Here is a 25,201-nt window from a genome sequence, read left to right as displayed (position 1 = left end):
TTTGGCCCCTTTTTAAGTAAATGCATTTCTAATTGTGTGTGTGTATATATATATATGAGAGAAAAGGTTCATTTATCTCCCTCTCGCTCCCACCGAAACAGGGCACTCTATCCTGAGCTTTAGCCCAATCCCCATGGTTCCTTTAAAATCGGATTCCAAGTGTTGGGCGGTGGTGCACTTGGAATCTCTATCTAAATCTCAAATCACATATACAACAGCTGAACGAAACCCAGGTTGCCAATGAAGCAATGTTAAAAAGGCAACAGATGGAAACTTGACTCATTAAGTGAAATGCCTCCAAAGATTTCTACACTTGAGCAAAAATATCAGCATAAAACACCTCTCAATTGTACTTATCATGAAAAAAATTAGAAAACAGGAAAGTAATGAACTCAGATGGAAACTTGATATACATCAGAGAACAGGGCTGATACAATTGCAACATTCCATCTCATCGAATGACTTGACTTGTTCTTAAGTAAATAACTAGGAGAAAACTATAACACTGCCAAACAGGGAAAGATATTGTCCTCTTAAAATTGAAAGTGTTGCATCCAGCTCTTTCCTCTGCTTTACATCTGAAACATTTCTAAACGCAACCTCATCTACTTTTGCGCAGAGTTTGAAGGATCTGATGGGGTTTTTACTATGGTGAGTTGACCACCTTCTTTGTTAGCAAGAGAAGCAGCTTTAATCTCGTTACATTTGTTTATGAACTTGCTCAATTCCTAGGTGAAATGAAACAGTAAATCAATCAGGATATGAATGCATATAGGAATAATGATCAACATAAAGAACTCTTTTGAAGGAACGATATTTAACTTTCGCATACAGTATTAACCTGAACATGCGCTAAGCAACAAGATGAGCATTCTTTTATCCAAATAACAGATGATCATAAAAGGCAGATGAAAAGAAGCAATTGCATACCACCCTTCCAGAAACAAAATAACAATTTCAACACCAATTGGATCACCATTTTGCACATCAAGAGATTCAGCATACAAATGATTTTCACAAAGGGCACACAAGGTGCTCCGAGTAAGCAGCTTTCTCATTAGACTGTGATGGCAGTGAAGTCAGAAGATCATTAAAAGGTGAAGTAAGCCTTTAAATCCATATCTAAGGTTTGGTTTTTGAGAGAAGGTAGTGTGGCACAAAAAAGAAAACAATAATAAACTACAAATCACCTCAAATTCAAAGAGGAGCAAGTTTCCCCTTTGTTTTTGTTTTATTGTGGAGCATCCAATTTGTCAGAATGGTGTCCAGCTGATTGCAATCCAATGTTCCTCTCAATAGCACTAAAGTGAGTCACGTAATGGAATTCATTTTAATTTCTGAAACCCTTTTATGCTTATGATCAAAGGGAGGGTATATCTTCCTCTCCTGGAAGTTCTTCCAAGTTCCAACTGCTCCGAAAACTCCTATCCAGTTTTGTCTGTTTAGCTATCTGCAGCTAAAGGTTCCTACTGCTGGTTTTCTTTTTCTCCTTCTCTCTAATCTATCATTTTACTAAAGGTCCCTCACATGAACAATGGTTTCTTTTTACACACCTCCAAATGATTATATTTGCACCCACAAGATATATCATAATCGTGGATAAAAGATTAGAAGAATACAATAAAATACCTCATTTACAAAGCCCTCCCCTTGAGGAATACCAAAAATATTAAGAGCTCAAAGTTTTTCTCCAAAATGCAATACTCCATTATATTTGCAGGCACACCTCTTTACTAGTTTCAAACTATCCTACCTTATATTCCATGGGCAACACACTTCCCATAAATCTCATGTCTTAGCACATCTTGGTTTGCTGACCAACTTGTCTGGAAAACAATATAGAAGGAAAAATATTTATCCCTACCACACCAAACAAGCGGAGTACCCTATTGCAAAATCTGTTGAAGCGAAAATATACAAATTTGAGTCAGATCTCGAAACCCCAAGGACTACATAATTCTTAATATATATATTAAGAGTACTTAACATAGATATATATTACATACACTTTACTGTCAAAATACAAAAATAATATTTGGATGATTTAGGGTATTCTTATCTGATTATAAGATACAAATTGTTTTTTAAAGAAAAAGTATTAACCATAATTAGGGTTTGCAATCAAGTCAAGTTTAAGCGAACATGAACATGACTTGTTTATTAAATAGGTTGGAATATTAAATACAAGCACAACCAATTCATTAAATGGGTTACACGAGTCACATATAAGTTATCAGTTTATACAAGTTCTATAATTGGACTATAAACAAGTTTATTTGAGTTACAAATAAATTTATTCAAGTTATAAACGAAATATTTGCATTCTAATCGAGTTATAATATCATAAATAGATTGGTGAGTCAAAAAGGGGTTAAACAGGTTGAGATCATAAACATTAAGGCGACCCATTTAATAGTCTAATTAGGCAAGTCGGCCCGTTTATAACTCGAACCTGATTATATTAAACTCAAACCCGTTTAAAGCCTTCTGGTTCGGGTCGAATTATCAAAGCAAGTCAAAAATTGCCACCTAATCCTAACTATATTAGTAGTATGTTTCTTCTAAACTTCCAATTTCTCTATCCACGGTCAAACCTAGTAATAATAGTAGATCGTCTGATGTCCCACATTCTCCGTAATATCCACAAAAAGGAATAAAATAATAAAGTTAAGTACTTATAATTTACAAAGCCTCACTTTTCCTTGACAAGCAGTAATGACTCCCTTATCAAGAATAGAAATAATATAATGAAGCAAACAGCATGCGCAAATGATCAAAAACATCCTACCTCTCGTTGAAAATTCTTGTCTTTTATTCAGATTGAAGACAGAGAGCCCAACCCAGTCAAATGGTAAGATGGCAAGACACTAACTAATACTTTGTAATTCCATAAGGAAAATAATATTATATGGCTGAGACAAAATCACAAACCTTTTTCAGTTTTCCTTAGTAAGTGTGTAATAATTCATGCAAACAATCTAAAATACAATCACCTAATTCTTGGTCGACAGCCTATATTTGATTCTCACTTGTTAGCAAAGAGAGGCACAAGAAAGAAGCACCAACATATTCAAATGACCCAGAACATCCTCTGTCATTGATAATACTTATTCTTCACTTGAAATGACGGCAAGCCAAATGCAAAGCACAACTTTCATAAGAAAGAAAATAAATCTTACTGAGCTTCAACTTACAACTCTTCTGAAAAATTGAATAAATTTATCAACACAATCAACCATCAACACTAGGAAGCTTACTACTAAAAAGAAGTTGCTAACTAACTAGTAAACCCCATTAAAGATTAAATAAGATATTTTGATTACACAACTTGCACATCATCATGTAAGTCCAACAAGGTACAAGTGCAGTGTATTCTGCCACAATGACAAACTAGTCAATAATTGATTGGTGCAGGACAAAATTGCATTCTAATATATTGCACCACCTAAATATCTTGCCAATGGAGCAATATGTAGTGGGAAGCAAGGCTCTCAATTAAACATATTCCAGCATTTGAAAATCTTTCTTAGTGAGCAACATTACATGTTATGATCTAAACAAAAAACATTTCCCTATGGATTGGCCAAATTATAGTGTCTCCTTGAACTTTCATCTGCAGATAAACCCTTATGGTGCTGCTCCACATAGAAACATTAGTTTTTTTATCCAAAGATAATAATAAAAGATAATTCCCACCAAAACAATCAAACATCTGACCTTCTACCCTTATCTTCGTTCCAAGTTAAAAACTTTGCAATATTATTGTAAATTAAAAAGGGAAAGCATACCCTTTGCACATTAAAATAGCTGTTTGTCAAGTAGTTGCACATAGGCTAACAATACAAGAGAGTTAAAGTGTCACAAATGCAATTCCAAGAGATAACTCTAAATTTTAGTCTAACCACAAGGGGTTAAATGTATTTCTCCTAAAACACAAAAAAAAATATAGGACTACCAAAGGGCATTATTAGAGGATAAGGCTTAACCCTTTGCATCTAAGAGGTCATCTTGAATAGTTCCTAGTTTCAACTAATCCCGAGTGGGATCGGCCGAAACAGGTCAGGATCGGCCATAGCCGATCTCAATCCGGGCCGCCCTGCTGTCAGCTGCTGCTGTTGGCTGTCGAGGGAAAGAGGAAGAGAGTCAGAGAGAGAGAGTGTGTGTGTGTGTGTGTGTGAGTGAGAAAAAGAAGGAAAGATAACAAAATAAAAAAGAGTGAGAGAGAGAGAGAGAGTGAGACAGCTCAGACTAAGAATTAGAAAGATAGAAGAGAAGAGATGATGGATGAGAGATTTTTACTTTTTAGACTTTATATATTAGTAATTATAATTTCTTATTGTCTTATAATTTTTTCTAAATTTTTAGAAATTTCTCAACATTTTTAAATAATATTTAAATTTTTATTTAATTAAAATAGTCCAATCCGATACAGGCGGCCGATACTTATCGTTTTTCCGAATGACCGATCCCGATCTCGATACCAATTTTTGGAACCTCGAATTCAAGTACAAAAATAACATCTTTAGAAATAAATGTAAGTTGGGTACATCAACCCTTTCTAGACTTCACATAGGTTAGACCCTCATGCACTTGACTCCTCTTTTGATTAGCATTCAAGAACAAATCCCCATGGTATTCCTATCTCAAGGTGTTTTAATGCTAAATATTTATCAAATTATCCACATAATTTGAAACCAAAAGTATTCCCTGTATGTATAGACAATTTCAAGCAAAGCACACACCCGCAGCAAAAAGAGACTCCACCATACCAACAAATCAAAAGAAACATATAATGTTATCTACTGTTCTTGAGAAATACTCAAGTCTGTCACATCCCTTAAGAGTTCTTATAACTTGAGGAGGCTCATACATCTAGAAACTTTTGTAAATCCCTACTTCAGTTTAGCTCAATCATCTGAAACAAAGATCTAAACGAGCCGAGTTCAAGCAAGCGGAGCTCCACTCCGCTCCGCTTGGCTCAAGCTCGAGACAAGCTAGTTAATAGGGGCTCAGCTCACATTAGTATCGAGCTAGCTCAGCTCAGCTCAAGTGCTTCGTATATAAAGTATTAAATATTATTTATTTCAAGAGAACACATTTTAATTGTCTAAGAGACTATCTATAAAGCTCATTTCAAGTTTGTTAGTTTTCGATATGGGACTAAAGTGGAACTTCATTTTAAAAAAGTAACAGACTATCTTGAAAAATGCAGTAAGTAGGATTCAAACCTGAGTCATGAGTAAGAATAAAGACAGTCTTACCAACTTTGCTAGTATAACTTTAGATAAATAAACAGAACTAAATATGATAATATATATTTCAAGCTAATTTGAGCCGAGGTCAAGCAAGCTGGCTCTAGCTTGGCTTGGCTCGATTACGTTTTCAAGCTAAAAAACTCAACTCAGCTCGGCTCATTTAGAGCTCGAACAGAGCTCGCCTAGCGACCCAGCAATGTTTTTTTGACAACCCTAATCTGAGATAGGGAAACCATTCACGACACTAGATAGCCGCGCAACTTAAAGCAAAAGAGGTCAAGACCACCTTGATACTAAAATTGAAGTACTATTTTTCAGGTAAAGATCTTGCTTTGCTTAAAATTATGTATTGAGAATGTTGTGTGCCCCCACCAATGAAGCTTAGCTTCACCTTTGAAGCCATTATGTCAATTGCATGCACGAACAGAGGAATTTGCACTAGGAAATACTGAAACTTCACAAAGAAACGGCAACCCTTATTGGGTTTATCCAACAACATAGAAAACGACGCTCTTATATCAGCAAAAGAAGCCCAAGCTCATAGACGTTGTTGATCTTGTGGCGTCAAAAGGAGACTTCTTCCAAATTTACCCCAAACTGCTCTAAATTTTCTTAACTAATCTATGGCACAAAAGACTCAACAAATAACCAGAGCAAATCAAAAAAAGGAAAAGCAATAACCAAAACAAGAAGAAGAACGTCAGAGAGCTTACTCGATCTGCGTCCACCTCCTTGCTGTAATTAGACGGCTTCACGAACCGCTTCCCTGCGGTTAAAGGATTTACCGAGAGTGGATTCAGCAAGGAAACGAGAAAGAAAAGTTACTAGAGGGCAGAGATGGATGGGTACCTTTTCGAATTTGAGGAGCTTTACCATGGCGACTAGGAGGGATCGTCTTCTGCTTCTTCTTGCCCTTGAACAGGTTTCCTTTCTGCGTCATCCCTAGAGAATCCCAATCTGTGGACTTCCAAAAGAGAGTTGCTTTTGCTGCTAAAGATTCCCCTCTAGGGTTGCTCGGCCGCCTTGGCTATGAATTAATGCAAGCACCTCCCACAACCGGTGACTGACCGACTAGGATTAGGGCATTAAATGGGATGATTGCACTTTCAGTTAAACCCCTGAAGAATTTTATTTACGACAAATCCCTAGCATAAGGGTATTATTATTTCTAACTGGGTGAACTTTATGAAAAACAAGCCCCTTTGTTTTGAGTTTTGGGAACCTAATCTGGTTTGGTTCAGTAACTAAAACACTAAATTACTTCTTTTTAATCCAGTTTAGTCTTTAATAAATAATTAAATAATATTATTTTAATTTGATTCTAATTTTACTTTTGATATGATTTATATCTAACAATTTATCGCTACTCTCATTTCTTGTCTCTCTTTTCTCTTTTTTAAAATATTTAAATATTTTATAATATAAAATAAAATAAAAATTATTGGAAAAGAGTGTAAATAATTTGAGCAGATAAAATATAATTAATTTTTTTAATTTACTAATAATTGTTTAATGTAGGTTTAATAAATAATTATATAATAAAATAAAAGTAACTCGTTGGAAAGGGCGTTTAAAAAAAATTATTGAAAATCAGTTTACTGGCTTAAAAGAGAAGCCTATGAATATTAAAATTTAATTTCCGAACTTAAGATAACTAAATTGGCTAATTTGCGAGCTTAGAAGACAACAAAGGTTAATTCGCTGACTTAACAAAACAAGCCAGCAAACTATGTTTTTATAGGCTTATAGACAACAAATTCATAATAAGTTAACTGTACACTTTTTTTTTTAATTTATTATGTGATGAGTCACTATTCTGACATTTGTAAGTTTATGTTATATATTTGCGGGCTTAGTCATATTATCTGTTGACTTAGAAGGTGAAGTTTGCAAATAAGAAGAATAAATTCGTACACTGATACTTATCAAATCATATCTAATCTCATCTTATTCTCTCTCCTCTCTCTCTCTCAGTAAGGAGGATAGCTGAGAGACGGTGAAGAAAACAATTTCCTCTCGCTCCCACTATCAGTCATCTTTCGCTCGCTCCCACTTTCAGTAGCACGTTGTCTCCTTCAAAGAATTAAATCGACTGTTGCACGCCGCCTTCGACAAAGAAACCTCTTGGGAGTCACATGCCGTCTTTAATGAAGCAACGACATCCTAAAATTTCTCGCATCCAACAAATAGCATTTTCTAGACTAACAGTATCTTGTTGAAGAGCTTCGAACGATCTCAAGTAAGTATTATAATCCTTTTACTATCTCAAATTATTATAGATCTAATAAATCATAGCTCATTTATTGTATATATTGTTTTACCTACCAACAGCAAAATGATTTTCTGTAGAAGATAAGCTATATATAGATTAGGCTATGGGCCATGCATGTTGCATTATTATTATAGGCTATGGATTTTAGAAAAGTTTATCCTAAGGCATCAAAATGTACTATTGCTTTCTTATATAGATGTGTTTCTTCATATTTCACCACTAGGGAGAAGATGCCATAGAGATGGCAAGAGATGAAAATTGAACTGATGAGAAAAATATAATTTTATTAGAGCACCTTCATCACCAACATGATATAGGGAAAAAGAGTGGTAAGAATTTTACCAAAAATGATTGGAATGAAGTTATGAAAGGTTAAAAACTGAGTACTAGGACCGACATACACAAGGATAAGTTAAAAAGTATGTGAAAGAAGCTTTGTGAGTATTAGAGAAATTACAAGAGCCTAAAAGAAAAATGTGGATGGGGTGGTGTTGGTGTTGGAGTTGGGGTTAGGGTTGGGACGACATCATCCACAAGTCAATCACACCTAATATTGAAGATTGAGATTTTTTTGTTAAAAAAATATTTAATAATGTTTTTTCAAATTTAATTAAATTGGTATATATTTTATTTTTTGAATGAACAATTGTTAACCATAATAATACAAAATACTTTTTCCACTATACAGAATGACATGAGAGACAAACAATATCAAGGCAAAGAATTTGTACACTTTGAAGATATGGGGTTTGTAACATGACAAAATGCTTTTGCATCTATTGAACCAAATGACAAGACAATGAATGAAAGTATTAGGTCTTCTAATACACCTAGCTAGTAGAAATATATGTGGGAAATCCCCTGTTGATGAAAGTCAGTTTGCTGATTGTACTTGGCAGATAGATTTTAATATCTCCCATATTAACTTCATACATACTACTAAAACCTTATTTGGTAGTAAGAGACAAAATAAAACTGGATCATCTACGGCTCAAAGAAAGAAGTCCCACGTTAGCAATGAAGCCTTCGATAAATTTGTTAATGGTTTGTTAAAAAGGCGTGAAAGAAAATGATGCAATATGATAGGCTACAGAACGATTACTTCAAGATTTTCCCATAATCAAAAAATTACGAAACTAAGGCTGATCGATCCGTAACTTCCTGATCTACATTTTTCGTAGTTGCGCCCTTCGCATATTTGAACTAAAACTGAGGTAAAATCATGATAGAGTAGGGATAATGGTAGTGGTGACGAGTGGAGTGGATGTTAGAGTTATGGATGATAATGGAAATGAGGGTGGATGGTTGATGTAGTTAAGGAATAAGGACGAAGGGGAAGAAGTGGTCGAGATCCCAAGGAGGAGGGAGGACTCGACAGATGAGGGAGATTAGAAGTTACAAGAGACCTTGCCAACGGTAGAGATGGTTGGTTGGTGAAGAGAGAGGAGGGAGATTAGGGTAGAGAAACTAAAGAGAAGATAGATGAAGATAAAAACTAATATTCATTAAACATAATAATTTTGGCTGCCATCCACACCTTTATAGAGATTAGCTAATAAACCAAAATAATAATTATTAACCCTAATTCTAGTAAACTCCCGCCAATCGTGTTTGAACACACCCAATCATGTTCAAACGCACAAAAGACGTTCTCTATGAATGTGAACTGATGCTGGTGTTCGCACGAGAGCGTTCGAATGCCCCCACATTGCCCTTAAGGTGTAAAGTCGGGGAAACGCTCCAAGATGTCCGTCTCTAACTCCCATGTCACCTCATCTTGCCAAGCCACTCAACTAGGACCTCCATCTCTAATCTGATACCATGACGTCGTCAGCGCTTAACAAGTACACGAATTAGCTCCACAATCTCTATCTCCTCTAATGACTCCAGTAGAACAAATCCAACGACCTGATGATCACCAATCCACTCCCACAATAATGAAACATGGAAGACAAGTTGTACTCTCGACCCCTCAGGCAACTCCAAATAATATGCCATCGGATCAATATGCTCTAACACCCGAAATAGACCGAATTAGCAATGTGCTAACTTTTGGTTTCGCATCAGACGCAAGGTCACCTGTTGATACGGTTTGCACCCTTATAAACACCCAACTACCGATGTCAAACTCTTGCTCCCAATGGTTGCGATCATAAACTTGCTTCACACGATTTTGAGCAAGTTTAAGATGGGCACGCAACTGATAGATTACTGAACGATCCCTTCAAAATCTGGATTTATTGTAAAAAGTAGTTCGACACAATCAAGGGAAAATATTTACCAAATATTCTCTCGTAGTCAGAAAATTATAAAACTAAGTTGGGTCGATACACAACTCTCTAATCTACATTTTCTGTACTTACACCCTTTGTAGATTCGAACTGTAACTCGGACTAAATCATGATATATTAGGGATGAAGGTGGTGGTGACAGGTGGAGTGGATGTGAGAATTATGGATGATAATGGAGATGAGGGTGGATTGTTGATGTAGTTAAGGGATAAGGAAAAAGAGGAAGAAGTAGTCGAGATCCCAAGGTGGAGGGAGGACTCGACAAACCAGAGAGATTAGAAGTTAGAAGAGACATTGCCAACGGTAGAGGTGGCTAGTTGGTAAAGAGGGAGGAGGAAGATTAGGGTAGAGAGACGAAAGAGAGGATAGAGGAAGATAGAAACCAATATTTATTAAGCATAATTATTTTGACTGCCATCCACACTTTTATAGAGACTAGCTAATAAGCCAAAATAATAATTATTAACTCTAATTCTAGTGGATTCTCGTCGATCGCATTCGAACGTGCCTAACCACGTTATAACTCACAAAAGGCATTCTCTATCGATACAAACTAATGCAGGTATTTGAGCGCACCCGACCGCGTTTGAATGCACATTTCGCATTCTCTGTTTTTGTGAACTAATATAGGCGTTCGCAAAGGTATTCGAACGCGACCTATAAAAAATTTATTTTAATGAAAATAAATAAATAATACAATAAAAAAAGACTCTAACAAGGTGTATCAACAACCTCCTCAATGTGGCATCTCTATCCATCAAAGCCAAGTCCACCTTTGTACGATCTACAGATGCCACTAGGTCATAAGCGAGTAATGTCGAAGTTGTATGCCCATACACCACCTCGAATGGAGTCATGCCAATATTGCTGTGGTGAGCGATGTTGTAAGACCGCTCCGCCCATGGTAAGAACTCCAACTATCATTTCAGCATCTCTCTAACAAAGGACCGCATGTACTGCTCAATGCCTCGATTGACTACCTCGGTTTGGCCGTCCATTTACGGATGGTAGGCCAAACTGAAATTCAATCGAGTCCCCTGTAATCTAAAAAACTCCATGCAAAAGTCGCTCACAAAAACACGATTACGATCTGAGACAATTGTGCGTGGCATGCCATGCAACCGAGCAACATCTCTAATAAAAATTTCAGCTACTGACTTAGCTAAAAATAGATGTGACAATACAGAAAAGTGCGTATACTTGCTTAATTTGTCAACCACCACAAAAATTATGGAATAACCATGTACCAACGGAAGACTTTCTAAGAAATCTATAGAAATGTCTTCCCAAACACGGTCCGTTATTGGTAGAGGCTGAAGTAATCCGGCCTATTTCAATATGGTTGCCTTCGCACTTTGACAGACTTCGCAAGCATGAACAAAACTCCTCACATCTTGCCTTTGTCCCGGCCACGTGCAGCTCTGTGATATCCTCTTGTAAGTCCTCAAGACGTCCTCATGACCAGCCTCTAGAGTTTAGTGAAAGTGCTCCAACAATTTCTGCCACAATCTCTCATTTGTTGTCACCCGAATGCACCCGTGGTCCAACAGCAAATCGCCTCGGTTCTCCAACTCCGGATGACGCTTTGGATCATCCAATACCTCCTATAACAATCTCATAACATTTGGGTCAGATGTACATGTGTATCTCAGCTCATCAAGAAAAGGAAAAGTGGGTGAAGAATAGGCTGTTGTTACGAACCCTCTTTTGGTGCTATGGCTCTGATACCAGCTTGTTACGATCCTTCCTCGGCTATAGGCTCTGATTCAAGATTAATACGATCTTGCACGGAACTTTGAGATCAGATCCCGAAATATCCCGCCGTTGGATCGCTGTGAAATTTTGATATGTTGTAGGCCCGGAAAAGAGCTTTCCAACGGATCTAGTTTCAGGCGAATCGGAGATGGGGATCTCGAAATATCGTTCGTTTAGTGGACAAACGTCAGGATACTCTGTTTTGGATTCCGTGGATGAAGGCACGAAATCCTAGGTAATGGTGGATTGTGGAGGGCCGGTGTTGATGGGGTGGCACCGGTGTAAAAGTGATGGTGGAAGGGTTATGGATGATGGAAAGGTTAGGGATAGCGATGGATAAATTGGAAGAAGGGGGAGAAGAGGGCCACTCCTAAGGGACTAGGGTGATTGGCCTGTCGAGGGAGATTAGAAGCGGCGTCGCCGGGGAGATTGAGGGAACGGGAGCGAAGAAGATGAAGGAGGCAAGGCAAACTCAATTCTCAATAATCAATAATAATTTTGGTTACCCTACACATACTTTTATAGGCTAACCAACAACTCAATCTTATCCTAAAACACAATCTTATCCTAAAACTCAATCTTATCCTAAAACACAATCTTATCCTAAAACTCAATCTTATCCTAAAACTCAATCTTATCCTAAGGTAAATCCAAACTTGAGACGATGTCGGTGAAATCCGAATCGTATCAATCCACCACGCTTCCGCAACCTTGTCCTCAAGGTTTGAAATTTGGGAAGCGATCCATGATGTCTGCCTCTAGCTCCCATGTAGACTCGTCAGTAGGTTTGCCCAACCACTCAATCAGCACTTCAGTCTCTAATCTGGATCCTTGGCGTCTTCTCCTACGACTTAGGACTCGAACCGGCTCAGTGGAGCCATCTTCCTCCATTGGTTCGGGTAAGGTCGAACCCACTACATGGTTAGGCCCGATCTGGGCCTTCAATGCCGAGACATGGAAGACGGGATGTATCCTGGTTCCTTCAGGTAGGTCCAATCGGTAAGCTACTGGACCGATTCGTTGTAGCACTCGGTACGGACCATAGTACTTGTATCCCAACTTTTGGTTCAAAATTGGCCTCAATGTGGATTGTCGATACGGTTGAGCTCGAACGAACACCAATTGATCCACCTCAAATTCTCGCTCACGTCTGCCTTTGTCATGCGTTTGCTTCATGCGGTTTTGTGCTGTGGCTAGGTGAGTCTTGAGCCGTCTCAATGTTTCATCTCGATCAGCAAGCTCCAAGTCAAGCTCAGTCCTATCCGTCGCTGCGAGTCTATCGTAGGCACGCAAGACAGGGGGAGTGCGCCCATAAACCGCCTCAAATGGGGTCATGCCAATGCTTGAGTGATGAGCGGTATTGTATGACCACTCAGCCCAGGGAAGAAATTTGACCCAATCCTTTGGTCGATCCGCCACAAAGCATCGCAAGTATTGCTCTAGTCCACGATTCACCACCTCGGTTTGGCCATCCGTCTCGGGGTGATATGCTGAACTAAGATTGATTTGAGTCCCTTGCAATCTGAAGAACTCGGACCAAAACTCACTTATGAAGATGCGATCCCGGTCTGACACGATAGTCCTAGGCATCCCATGCAAGCGTGCCACTTCCCGAACAAAAATTTCAGCAACCCTTTTTGCTGAAAACGGGTGAGACAATGTTATGAAATGTGCATACTTGCTCAATCTATCCACCACAACAAACACCACCGATTGTCCTCGAACTTCCGGCAGCCCCTCGATGAAGTCCATGGAGATATCCTCCCAAATACGCTCTGGTATCGGTAGTGGTTGCAGTAGCCCGCTAGGCTTGAGTGCCTCCGATTTGGCTCGTTGGCAGATTTGACATTCACGCACATACTTCTTCACGTCCGTCTTCATCCCAGTCCAAGTACAGTTTTGGGCCAGCCGCTTGTAAGTACGTAATACCCCTTCATGACCTGCTATAGGAGTATCATGGAAGTGTGCCATCAATAGCCTCCGTAGCTCTTCGTTTCGGGGTACCTTGATTCGCCCGTGCTCTAGTACTAACCCATTGCGCTCCTCGTGCTCGGGGTTGCTTGAGGGGTTCTCTCTCAACTCCTCCATGAGTCGGACCAGATCACTATCCTCTGCACTGGCTCTCCGTAGATCTGAAAAGAAAGGAAAAGTGGGTGCCGAGAAAGAAGCGAGCTCCCTTTCTTTTGAAAGTTCAAGCAGCGGTTTACTTCCATCCAACAACACTCTCTGATCATCTCTCCAAAAGGTCAATGTGAGGCTTATAAAATCAAAGGTCACGGGCCCCAAGCTCCGAAGCCATTGGGTCCCTAAAACAATATCGGCACCTTGCAAGGCCAACGGATAAAGATCCAATGTGAAAATTTGGCCTTGCACCTTCAATTCTGCACCTCCACAAATAGAATCTGCTCGCAAAGTGGTGCCATCTCCAATAGTCACATCGAACCCTTCCGTGGGTTCCGACTCGAGCCCAATCTTCCTAAGGAGCCTCTTGTCAATGAAGTTGTGGGTGGACCCGGTGTCAATCAAGATTCTCACTGTGGTTTTCTTGATTACACCGTTCACCCGCAAGGTCTTTGGCGCGGCTGTCCCCGAATAGGCATCGAGGGAGATTTCGGCCTTCGTGTCCTCCACGTGTTGTTGCTCCTCAACTTCTTCTCCTCGATGTCCAGCCACATCTGCACCTTCAGCTGCCATGGGTGGAAGATCGTGGCCTTCTCCTTTGAGTTGTAGCTTGGCAGGGAGCTGCAACGTCATCACCGGTGACGAAGCTGTCGTGGTCGACTGTCGATTGACCGAGGAGAATGGTAGAAGATCGCTGGAGGCCATATACGATTTCTTCTTAGTTGCCGACTCACGGTGGTTGCAAAGGGAGCTGGTGAAAGGCAGCCCAAGTGTCGAAATTCGCGGTTTCGGATCATCTCCTTCACCACCGATGAGGATTCCTGATGAGGGATATCCAGCGACCAGGTGTGGCGTAGCCAGCACTTCGCGATTTGTCGACAAGGTCTCCGGTGCATGGGAAGATGTGGAGGTTCCGAGGGCTGCTACAATGGTTGCAGATCTCATTGTAGTTGGTGGCAGTTCGTTGCGGCTGACCATAGGTCGAGGTGTAGAATCTCGCTCTTGCTGGATAGCCGAACTTTCCCCTATTTTTGTGATGAACGGGGAGGCCGTGGAGGATGTTGGGTATGTTGTGGAGGGTTCCCAATGCTGTCTTGTGATTGCCTTGCTTGTTGAAAAAGGTTTCGTCCATGCCCGTATTTCCTGCATCATCTCCATCATTATTTGCTTGTTGATGGCAATCTGTTTGGAAATAGACCCCAACATGGATAGAACGCTAGGTTCTTCCGTATTCCTATTAGATCGAGTGATCGTCATTGGAAGCGCTTGTCCGAGGAACGGTGGCTCTGATACCAGATTGTTACGAACCCTCTTTTGGTGCTATGGCTCTGATACCAGCTTGTTACGATCCTTCCTCGGCTATAGGCTCTGATTCAAGATTAATACGATCTTGCACGGAACTTTGAGATCAGATCCCGAAATATCCCGCCGTTGGATCGCTGTGAAATTTTGATATGTTGTAGGCCCGGAAAAGAGCTTTCCAACGGATCTAGTTTCAGGCGAATCGGAGATGGGGATCTCGAAATATCGTTCGTTTAGTGGACGAACGTCAGGATACTCTGTTTTGGATTCCGTGGATGAAGGCACGAAATCCTAGGTAATGGTGGATTGTGGAGGGCCGGTGTTGATGGGGTGGCACCGGTGTAAAAGTGATGGTGGAAGGGTTATGGATGATGGAAAGGTTAGGGATAGCGATGGATAAATTGGAAGAAGGGGGAGAAGAGGGCCACTCCTAAGGGACTAGGGTGATTGGCCTGTCGAGGGAGATTAGAAGCGGCGTCGCCGGGGAGATTGAGGGAACGGGAGCGAAGAAGATGAAGGAGGCAAGGCAAACTCAATTCTCAATAATCAATAATAATTTTGGTTACCCTACACATACTTTTATAGGCTAACCAACAACTCAATCTTATCCTAAAACACAATCTTATCCTAAAACTCAATCTTATCCTAAAACACAATCTTATCCTAAAACTCAATCTTATCCTAAAACTCAATCTTATCCTAAGGTAAATCCAAACTTGAGACGATGTCGGTGAAGTCCGAATCGTATCAGCTGTAAGCTCGGCAGTATCGGGTTGGCACAATAGTGCATCCGTGCTCTATTTTCCGTTCTCTTCTTGTATTGAATTTCATAATCATACCCCAGCAATTTTGTGACCCATCTTTGCTGTGCTAGAGTGTGAATACATTGTTCTATAAAGTATAGAAGACTCCTTTGATCGGTTTAGATAATGAATCGCCTACCAATCGAATAAAGTCTCCACTTTGTCACTGCATACAGAATTGCTAATATCTCTCTCGTAGGTCGATAATTGCTGGAATTTTTGTAAAAAAGCTAAGCAAGGCTATGGGACGTCCTTCTTACATTAGTACAACACCTATGCTAACTTCTAATGCATCATATTTCACAATGAACTATTTGGTCAAGTCCGGCAGAGCTAGAACGGGCGCCATTGTTATTACTGCTTTTAGTTTTTTAAAGGTTGTCGTGGCTTCATCCGTCCATCTAAAAGAGTCATTCCTCAGTAAAGAAGTAAGAGGAGCAGCAATCTTGTCATACCCAGCGATGAAGCAATGATAATACCCGACCAGCCCCAAGAATCCTTGCGATCTTATAGTGAAATAAGGATTGGCCAAGCAGTCATGCACGCCACCTTTTGAGGATCCGCCGCCACTCTTTTTGCTGTGATGATGTGGCCTAAATACTCCACTTGTGGTACTCCCCATAGGCACTTGGACTTCTTAATCCTCAACTGGTTTTGCTTCAATAAATTCAGCACATCCTTCAAATGCCGCTAATGCTTCATTTCAGTCCTGTTATAAACCAAAATATCGTCAAAGAATATAAAGACATACCTTTGCAGTAGAGGCCGAAAAATATTATTCATGAGGCCATGAAAAGTAGCTGGAGCATTGGTGTGACCAAAGGGCATCACCCGAAACTCGTAGTGCCCGTCCGGAGTCTAAAATGTAGTTTTGTGCACATCCACCGAGTGAACTCTAATTTGATGATACCCAGCCCTCAAGTCAAGCTTGTTGAATATGGTCGCTCTTGCAAGCTCATTCAATAGCTCCTCTATGAACAGAATGGAATACTGGTCCGTGACAGTGATAGCGTTTAGTTCCCGGTAGTCGACACAAAAATGCTATGTCCCATCCTTCTTCCACACCAATAGCACGAGCGATGAGTAATGACTATGACTTGGTTGTATGAGGCCTTACTCCAAAATCTCGACTACCAATTTAGAGATAATTTGCTTTTGCACATGTGGATATCGATATGGTCTCATGTTCGCTGGTGCAGTCCCAAGCACAATCTTTATACGATGGTCCGCCGTTAGCCTTGGCGGCAACTCTTTTGGTTCCTGAAATAGTCTGGTAAATTTATCTAATAAATTAGACAAATCAATTGTAGTACTTGGAGTCATTAGAGGCTCATCTTTTGTTGGTCTTAACTAAAGAAGATAAGTTAAATCACTCGCACTAGGCAGCCCCACCATCGGCTGCATCGCTGGAATCGACGAGGACCGAACAGCATCAAACCGCAACTCTTTATTTCCTTGCTTAAATTTCATCCACATGCTCCAAAAATCAAATGTGATGGGTTGCAACCTCTGCAACCACTGATTGCCTAGCATAATGTCTGCTCCTCTCAGCGCCAACAAATACAAGTCCATAATGATGTCGTGTCCTTGCACCCATATACCGACCCAGCGACACAAGCTCTCAACCCAAAGCTTGGTGCCGTCACCAATAGCAACTTCAAACCCCATAGTCGATTCAGCGTCCAAGCCCAACTTTCTCACTAACTTCTCATCTAGAAAGTTGTGTGTACTTTCAGAATCGATGAGGATGTGCATATAATGCTTTCTAACGAGTCCATCCACCCCCAATGTTTTCAACGCGAAAGTACCCAAATATGCATGCATCGATATTTTCGCTTGGATATCCTCCTCCGCAACCTCCTCATGGACCTCCTATAAACACTCTCCATCATCAACAACCTCATCGTCCCCCTCGAGACCATTGATGAGCATCATACTCCCGATCATTTTGAAACATCGATGATCAGGGATGAAACGTTCATCGCATCAAAAGCAAAGCCCTTTCGCTCTTCACTCCTCCACCTAGGCAAGTATGGGAGTTCGAACGGGGGGTATTGTGCCTCCTCTAACATTGAAAGAGGGTCTTACGGGTGGTCGTGCTCCAGTACTAGCAGCAGCTGCCTTTGAACCCGCAGATTTTCTAGCCGGCATTCTAGGCGCAAACCGCTCATCTCGGTTGCCCCAACTTGCTTTCGTTGCCATCTTGAGAGCCTTGTATTTTTGCTCTATCCTCACGACCTTCTCAAAGGCCTCCTTAAGAGTGGTAGGATAGAGAGCACGAACATCTGTTTGAATCTCCTCCCGCAGCTCTGAAATGAATGTGCTCATCAATGTCGGTTCGGGCCAAGGTGGCTCACAACGACTACTAACTCTTGCAAATTCTGCTTGATACTCCAATATGGTTGTCCTCTGAACCATCTTGCTTAATATGGCAGCAAAATCTTCATACGTCACTATCCAAAATCTACGTGTAATCCTTCTACAAAAGTTTGCCCAACCGGTAAATCCTCCACCACGAATAGCCGATTGATACCAATGCAATGCCGTTCCTTGGAGCTGAAAGCTTACCATCTATATCTTTGCATCCTCCGCTGTCCCTTGACAATCAAAATATTGCTCCACTTGAAACACCCAATCCGTCGGATCACCGCCTTGGAATTTTGGGAAATCCAAGTGTGCAACTCTCCCCCGGATAGCATTGTGGGAAATCCAAGTGTGCAACTCTCCCCCGGATAGCATTGTTGAGCTCACAAAAGATTCTTGGTTTAGGTCTGAACATTTGTGCTTGTTGCTCTCCTTCTCTGAATCCTCGAGCATGCCTATGACCATCTTCGAAGGGATCAGCATCATCCTCTAAGTGTCAATCTTCTTCATCGACGAAGTGCACCGATGCCGCACGCCTCTTGGGTTCCACCATTGCCAATCTTGGATTATGTATCGGAGATAGGGGATGACGTGTAGGAATAGGTAAAAGAGAATTATTGACATTAACATATCATACCTGGACCTGTGAGGTATCGGATCGGTGTGGTCCCACTACTGGTCCTTCTTGAGGCATTGATCTTTGTCGAGGAGATGACAAAACCGATCAGTTCATGATATATTCCTTCATGGCATTATGATCATTCTACATTGCATCGACCCTATGCAACAATGTTTGGAGCATGCCCCTAAGTTTATCCACCAAGCCTTTGTTCACACCCATGGACATTGGTTGACTCGGTCTTACCGTAGTCGCCCCAAAGGAATCGACCTCTCGATTAGAGTTATTGTGGATTGAGTCTTCCCTTATCAGTGTGCTCTCCATTAATCTCCTTGTTGATGTCATCTTCTTTATCTCCACCATTAATGGAGGTGCAAGGTTCACCGGCCTCTGATACTAATGATAGGTTACGGAGTGATTCCTTCAAGATTTAGATTTATTATAGGAAGCAGTCCGCGCAACCAAAGGAAAATATTCACCAAATGTTTTTTTTTGTAGTCAAAAAATTATGAAACTAAGGCTGATCGATCCGTAACTTCCTAATCTATGTTTTGTGAATTTACGATCTTAGCAGATTTTGAACTAAAATTGAGACGAAAACATGATAGAGTGGGGATGATAGTGGTGGTGATGAATGGAGTGGATGTTAGAGTTATGAATGATAATGGAGATGAGGGTGAATGGTCAATATAGTTAAGGAAAAATGACAAAGGGGAAGAAGTGATCGAGATCCTAAGGAGAAGGGAGGACTCGACAGACAAGGGAGATTAAAAGTTAGAAGAGACCTTGACAATGGTAGAGGTGGCTGGTTGGTGAAGAGGGTGGAGGGAGATTAGGGTAGAGAGACTAGAGAGAGGATAGAGAAAGATAAAAATCAATATTTATTAAGCATAATAATTTTAGCTGCTATCCACACCTTTATAGAGGCTAGTCAATAAGCCAAAATAATAATTATTAACCCTAATTCTAGTGGACTCCCGTCGATCGCATTCGAATAGGGTCGACCACGTTCGCACTGATGCAAGCGTTCACACGCGGGCGTTCGAACGCACAAATGATATTCTTTGTAGATGCAAACCGATGCAAGCGTTCACACGTGGGTGTTCGAATGCATATTTAGCATTCTTTATTTTTGCTAACTAATGTAGGCGTTCACAAAGGTATTCGAATTCGCCCCTTCCGCATTCGAACGCGACCTACAAAAAATTTATTTTAATGAAAATAAATAACTAATGTAATAAGAAAAGATTCTAATAAGGTGTATCACAATGATAAATTTTGAATTGAAAAAATTAAAAAAAGGGAATGCCAAATGGAAAATGATAAAGAGATATAACACTATTTGTCGTTAACTTATGAAATTCCCAATATAGATTGTAGAAAGATATATTTTCTCAAAGGGGTTCTTTTAGATGATAATTGTAACAACCTATCTTAAAAAAGAAATAAAAAAAATAAAAAATAAAAAATAATTAGTGCATGGCACGACGTGGCCGACCATAGCGTGGCCAGCCTCGTGCGATGCAACGGTAGGCGAGTTGACGGTGCCACACGCCCCCAACTGTCGCTAGTCCGGCCAACTTGGCCGAGCTAGCTGGCGTGATGGGCCCCATCGCCACCCCCAAGCCCCCCTTTTCGTTGCCTCTGTCTCTCATTTCCTTCTCTCCCGTCTCTTTCTCTCGGTCTCTCTCTCCTCTCTCTCTCTCTCAAACTCTCTTTCCTTCGTGCTGCTGCTGTCCTGCCACCACCAAGGTGAGCCTCTCTCTCTCCCCTCTCTTTCTCTCTCTCTCCCTCTCTCACTAATAGGCTCTGATACCAATTTGATAGGCTCTGATACCAATTGATAGGCTCTGATACCAATTAGTTAAAGCTCAGATACCAAATTGATGGGATTTAGAACCAAAATATCGGCTACAGAACAATTCTTTAATTTCTGAATTTATTACAGAAAGTAGTCGACACAACCGTGGGAAAATATTCGTCAGATATTCTCCGGTAGTTAGAAAATTACGTTACCAATTGGGTTGGATCCGTATCTTCCTAATCTACAACTTTTGTATTTACGCACTTTGCAGATTCGAACTATAGTAGGGACAAACATACAGAATAACGTGGGTGATGGTAGTGGTGACGGGTGGAGTGGATGTTAGGGTTATGGATGGGTATGGAGATGAGGGTGGATAGTGGAAGTGATTAAGGGAAGTAGACGAAGGGAACAAAGTGGTTGAGATCCTAAAGAAGAGGGATGACTCGATAATCGAGGGAGATTAAAAGCAAGGAGAAACCTTGCCAACGATAGAGGTGCAAGGATGGTAAAGTGGAAGGAGGGAGGAGTCTAGAGAGAAGATAGGAGGCAAGAAATCAAGAATCTAATAGCAATATGAAGTTGGTTGCCATCCACATATTTATAGAGGCTAGCCAACAAGTCCTAAAACAATAAGAATCCCTAATTCTAGATGGTTCCCATCGATCGCGTTCGAACGCACCTGATCGCGTTCGAACACACTCAAAAAGCCCCTTCTCTGGATTTGCGAATGCGACATAGGCGTTCACAAGCCGTTCGAATGTGGGCGTTCACAAACGCATTCACAAGGCGTTCATAAACGCGGGCGTTCACATGGCGTTCACAAGGTGTTCACAAGCGTTCATAAAGCGTTCACAAGGTGTTCACTAGGGTTCACAAGCGTTCGAACTCAATTCCATCTGCGTTCAAACGCGACCTACAGGAATTTTATTTTAATGAAAATAAACACCTAATGCAATAAGAAAAGATCCTAACTAAGTGTATCAGCCTACCATGCTTCCCCTACCTTGCCCTCAAGGTGAAGAGTCAAGAAAATGCTCCAAGATATTAGTCTCCAACTCCCATGTCGCCTCATCAAATGGCTTGCTAAGCTACTCAACTAAAATCTCCATCTCCAATCTGGTACCATGTCGTCGTTGGCGTCTAGCAAGTACTCGAACTGGCTCTACGATCTCTATCTCCTCCAATGGCTCCGGTAGAACCAATCCAACAATCTCATGATCTCCAATGCGCTCTCTCAATAATAAAACATGAAAGACAGGGTGCACTCTCGACCCCTCTGGCAGCTCCAAATGATATACAACCGGACCAATACGCTCCAACATTCGAATGCATTCGCGGTCCAATAGCAAACCGCCTCGATTCTCCAACTCGAGATGGCGCTCCGGATCATCCATCACCTCCTACAACAAGTCAAGCTTACTAAATATAGTCGCCCCTGCAAGCTCGTCCAGCAACTCCTCGATAACCGGAATGGGATATCGGTACTTGACGGTAATAGCGTTTAGTGGTCGGTAGTGACACAAAAACACCATGTCCCATCCTTTTTCGCACCAAAAGCACGAGGGATGAGTATGAGCTATGGCTTGATTGTATGAGGCCTTGCTCTAATATCTCGGCTACCATCTTTGAGATAACTTCTTTTTGCACATATGGATACCGATATGGCCTCACGTTCACCGGTGTAGCCCCGGGTACAATCTCTATGCGATGGTCTGTCGCTCTCCTCGGTGGCAACTCTTGCGGCTCCTTAAACAGTCCATAAAAGTTATCTAATAAATTGGATAATTTAATTATAGTACATGAACTCGTTTGAGGCTCATCTCCTACTGGTCCTAACTGAAGAAGATAGGCCAAATCATACGCACCAAGCAGCCCCACCATAGACTGTATTGCACGAATCGGCGAAGTTCGTACACCATCAAGCCGCACATCTTTGTATCCTTGTTTATATTTTGATACGATTCGGACTTCACCGACATCGTCTCAAGTTTGGATTTACCTTAGGATAAGATTGAGTTTTAGGATAAGATTGTGTTTTAGGATAAGATTGAGTTGTTGGTTAGCCTATAAAAGTATGTGTAGGGCAACCAAAATTAGGATTGATTATTGAGAATTGAGTTTGCCTTGCCTCCTTCATCTTCTTCGCTCCCGTTCCCTCAATCTCCCCGGCGACGCCGCTTCTAATCTCCCTCGACAGGCCAATCACCCTAGTCCCTTAGGAGTGGCCCTCTTCTCCCCCTTCTTCCAATTTATCCATCGCTATCCTTAACCTTTCCATCATCCATAACCCTTCCACCATCACTTTTACACCGGTGCCACCCCATCAACACCGGCCCTCCACAATCCACCATTACCTAGGATTTCGTGCCTTCATCCACGGAATCCAAAAACAGAGTATCCTGACGTTCGTCCACTAAACGAACGATATTTCGAGATCCCCATCTCCGATTCGCCTGAAACTAGATCCGTTGGAAAGCTCTTTTCCGGGCCTACAACATATCAAAATTTCACAGCGATCCAACGGCGGGATATTTCGGGATCTGATCTCAAAGTTCCGTGCAAGATCGTATTAATCTTGAATCAGAGCCATAGCACCAAAAGAGGGTTCGTATCAATCTGGTATCAGAGCCTATAGCCGAGGAAGGATCGTAACAATCTGGTATCAGAGCCACCGTTCCTCGGACAAGCGCTTCCAATGACGATCACTCGATCTAATAGGAATACGGAAGAACCTAGCGTTCTATCCATGTTGGGGTCTATTTCCAAACAGATTGCCATCAACAAGCAAATAATGATGGAGATGATGCAGGAAATACGGGCATGGACGAAACCTTTTTCAACAAGCAAGGCAATCACAAGACAGCATTGGGAACCCTCCACAACATACCCAACATCCTCCACGGCCTCCCCGTTCATCACAAAAATAGGGGAAAGTTCGGCTATCCGGCAAGATCGAGATTCTACACCTCGACCCATGGTCAGCCGCAACGAACTGCCACCGGCTACAATGAGATCCTCAACCATTGTAGCAGCCCTCGGAACCTCCACATCTTCCCATGCACCGGAGACCTCGTCGACAAACCGCGAAGTGCTGGCTACCCCACACCTGGTCGCTGGATATCCCTCATCAGGAATCCTCATCGGTGGTGAAGGAGATGATCCGAAATCGCGAATTTCGACACTTGGGCCGCCTTTCACTAGCTCCCTTTGCAACCATAGTGAGTCGGCAACTAAGAAGAAATCGCATATGGCCTCCAGCGATCTTCTACCATTCTCCTCGGTCAATCGACAGTCGACCACGACAGCTTCATCACCAGCGATGACGTTGCAGCTCCCTGCCAAGCTACCACTCAAAGGAGAAGGCCACGATCTTCCACCCATGGCAGCTGAAAGTGCAGATGTGGCTGGACATCGAGGAGAAGAAGTTGAGGAGCAACATCACGCGGAGGGCACGATGGCCAAAATCTCCCTCCACGCCTATTCGGGGACGGCGGCACCAAAGACATTGCGGGTGAACGGAGTAGTCAAGAAGACCACAGTAAGAATCTTGATTGACACTGGGTCCACCCACAACTTCATTGACAAGAGGCTCCCTAGGAAGATTGGGCTCGAGTCGGAACCCACGGAGGGGTTCGATGTGACTATTGGAGATGGCACCACTTTGCGAGCAGATTCTATTTGTGGAGGTGCAGAATTGAAGGTGCAAGGCCAAACTTTCACATTGGATCTTTATCCGTTGGCCTTGCAAGGTGCCGATATTGTTTTGGGGACCCAATGGCTTCGGAGCTTGGGGCCCGTGACCTTTGATTTTATAAGCCTCACATTGACCTTTTGGAGAGATGATCAGAGAGTGTTGTTGGATGGAAGTAAACCGCTGCTTGAACTTTCAAAAGAAAGGGAGCTCGCTTCTTTCTCGGCACCCACTTTTCCTTTCTTTTCAGATCTACGAAGAGCCAGTGCAGAGGATAGTGATCTGGTCCGACTCATGGAGGAGTTGAGAGCGAACCCCTCAAGCAACCCCGAGCACGAGGAGCGCAATGGGTTAGTACTAGAGCACGGGCGAATCAAGGTACCCCGAAACGAAGAGCTACGGAGGCTATTGATGGCACACTTCCATGATACTCCTATAGCAGGTCATGAAGGGGTATTACGTACTTACAAGCGGCTGGCCCAAAACTGTACTTGGACTGGGATGAAGACGGACGTGAAGAAGTATGTGCGTGAATGTCAAATCTGCCAACGAGCCAAATCGGAGGCATTCAAGCCTAGCGGGCTACTGCAACCACTACCGATACCAGAGCGTATTTGGGAGGATATCTCCATGGACTTCATCGAGGGGCTGCCGGAAGTTCGAGGACAATCGGTGGTGTTTGTTGTGGTGGATAGACTGAGCAAGTATGCACATTTCATAACATTGTCTCACCCGTTTTCAGCAAAAAGGGTTGCTGAAATTTTTGTTCGGGAAGTGGCACGCTTGCATGGGATGCCTAGGACGATCGTGTCAGACCGGGATCGCATCTTCATAAGTGAGTTTTGGTCCGAGTTCTTCAGATTGCAAGGGACTCAAATCAATCTTAGTTCAGCTTATCACCCCGAGACGGATGGCCAAACC

General features: G+C 41.8%; 1 protein-coding gene across 1 annotated transcript; it reads right to left on the bottom strand.

Moving 5' to 3' along the window:
• Window positions 1-251: 251 nt before the first annotated feature.
• On the bottom strand, window positions 252-6,340 carry LOC140776732 (uncharacterized). The gene is made up of 3 exons (XM_073120555.1): window positions 6,105-6,340; window positions 5,969-6,021; window positions 252-728 (listed from the first exon to the last, which is right to left on the bottom strand). The coding sequence occupies exons 1-3, from the start codon at window positions 6,193-6,195 to the stop codon at window positions 606-608; spliced, it is 267 nt and encodes an 88-aa protein (XP_072976656.1). The 5' UTR covers window positions 6,196-6,340; the 3' UTR covers window positions 252-605.
• Between the last annotated feature and the right edge of the window lie 18,861 nt (window positions 6,341-25,201).

This window comes from Typha angustifolia, chromosome 14 (assembly GCF_048772165.1).
Source record: "Typha angustifolia cultivar Huaian chromosome 14, ASM4877216v1, whole genome shotgun sequence".
Lineage (NCBI taxonomy): Eukaryota > Viridiplantae > Streptophyta > Magnoliopsida > Poales > Typhaceae > Typha > Typha angustifolia.
This window is presented reverse-complemented; position numbering and strand designations above follow the sequence as displayed.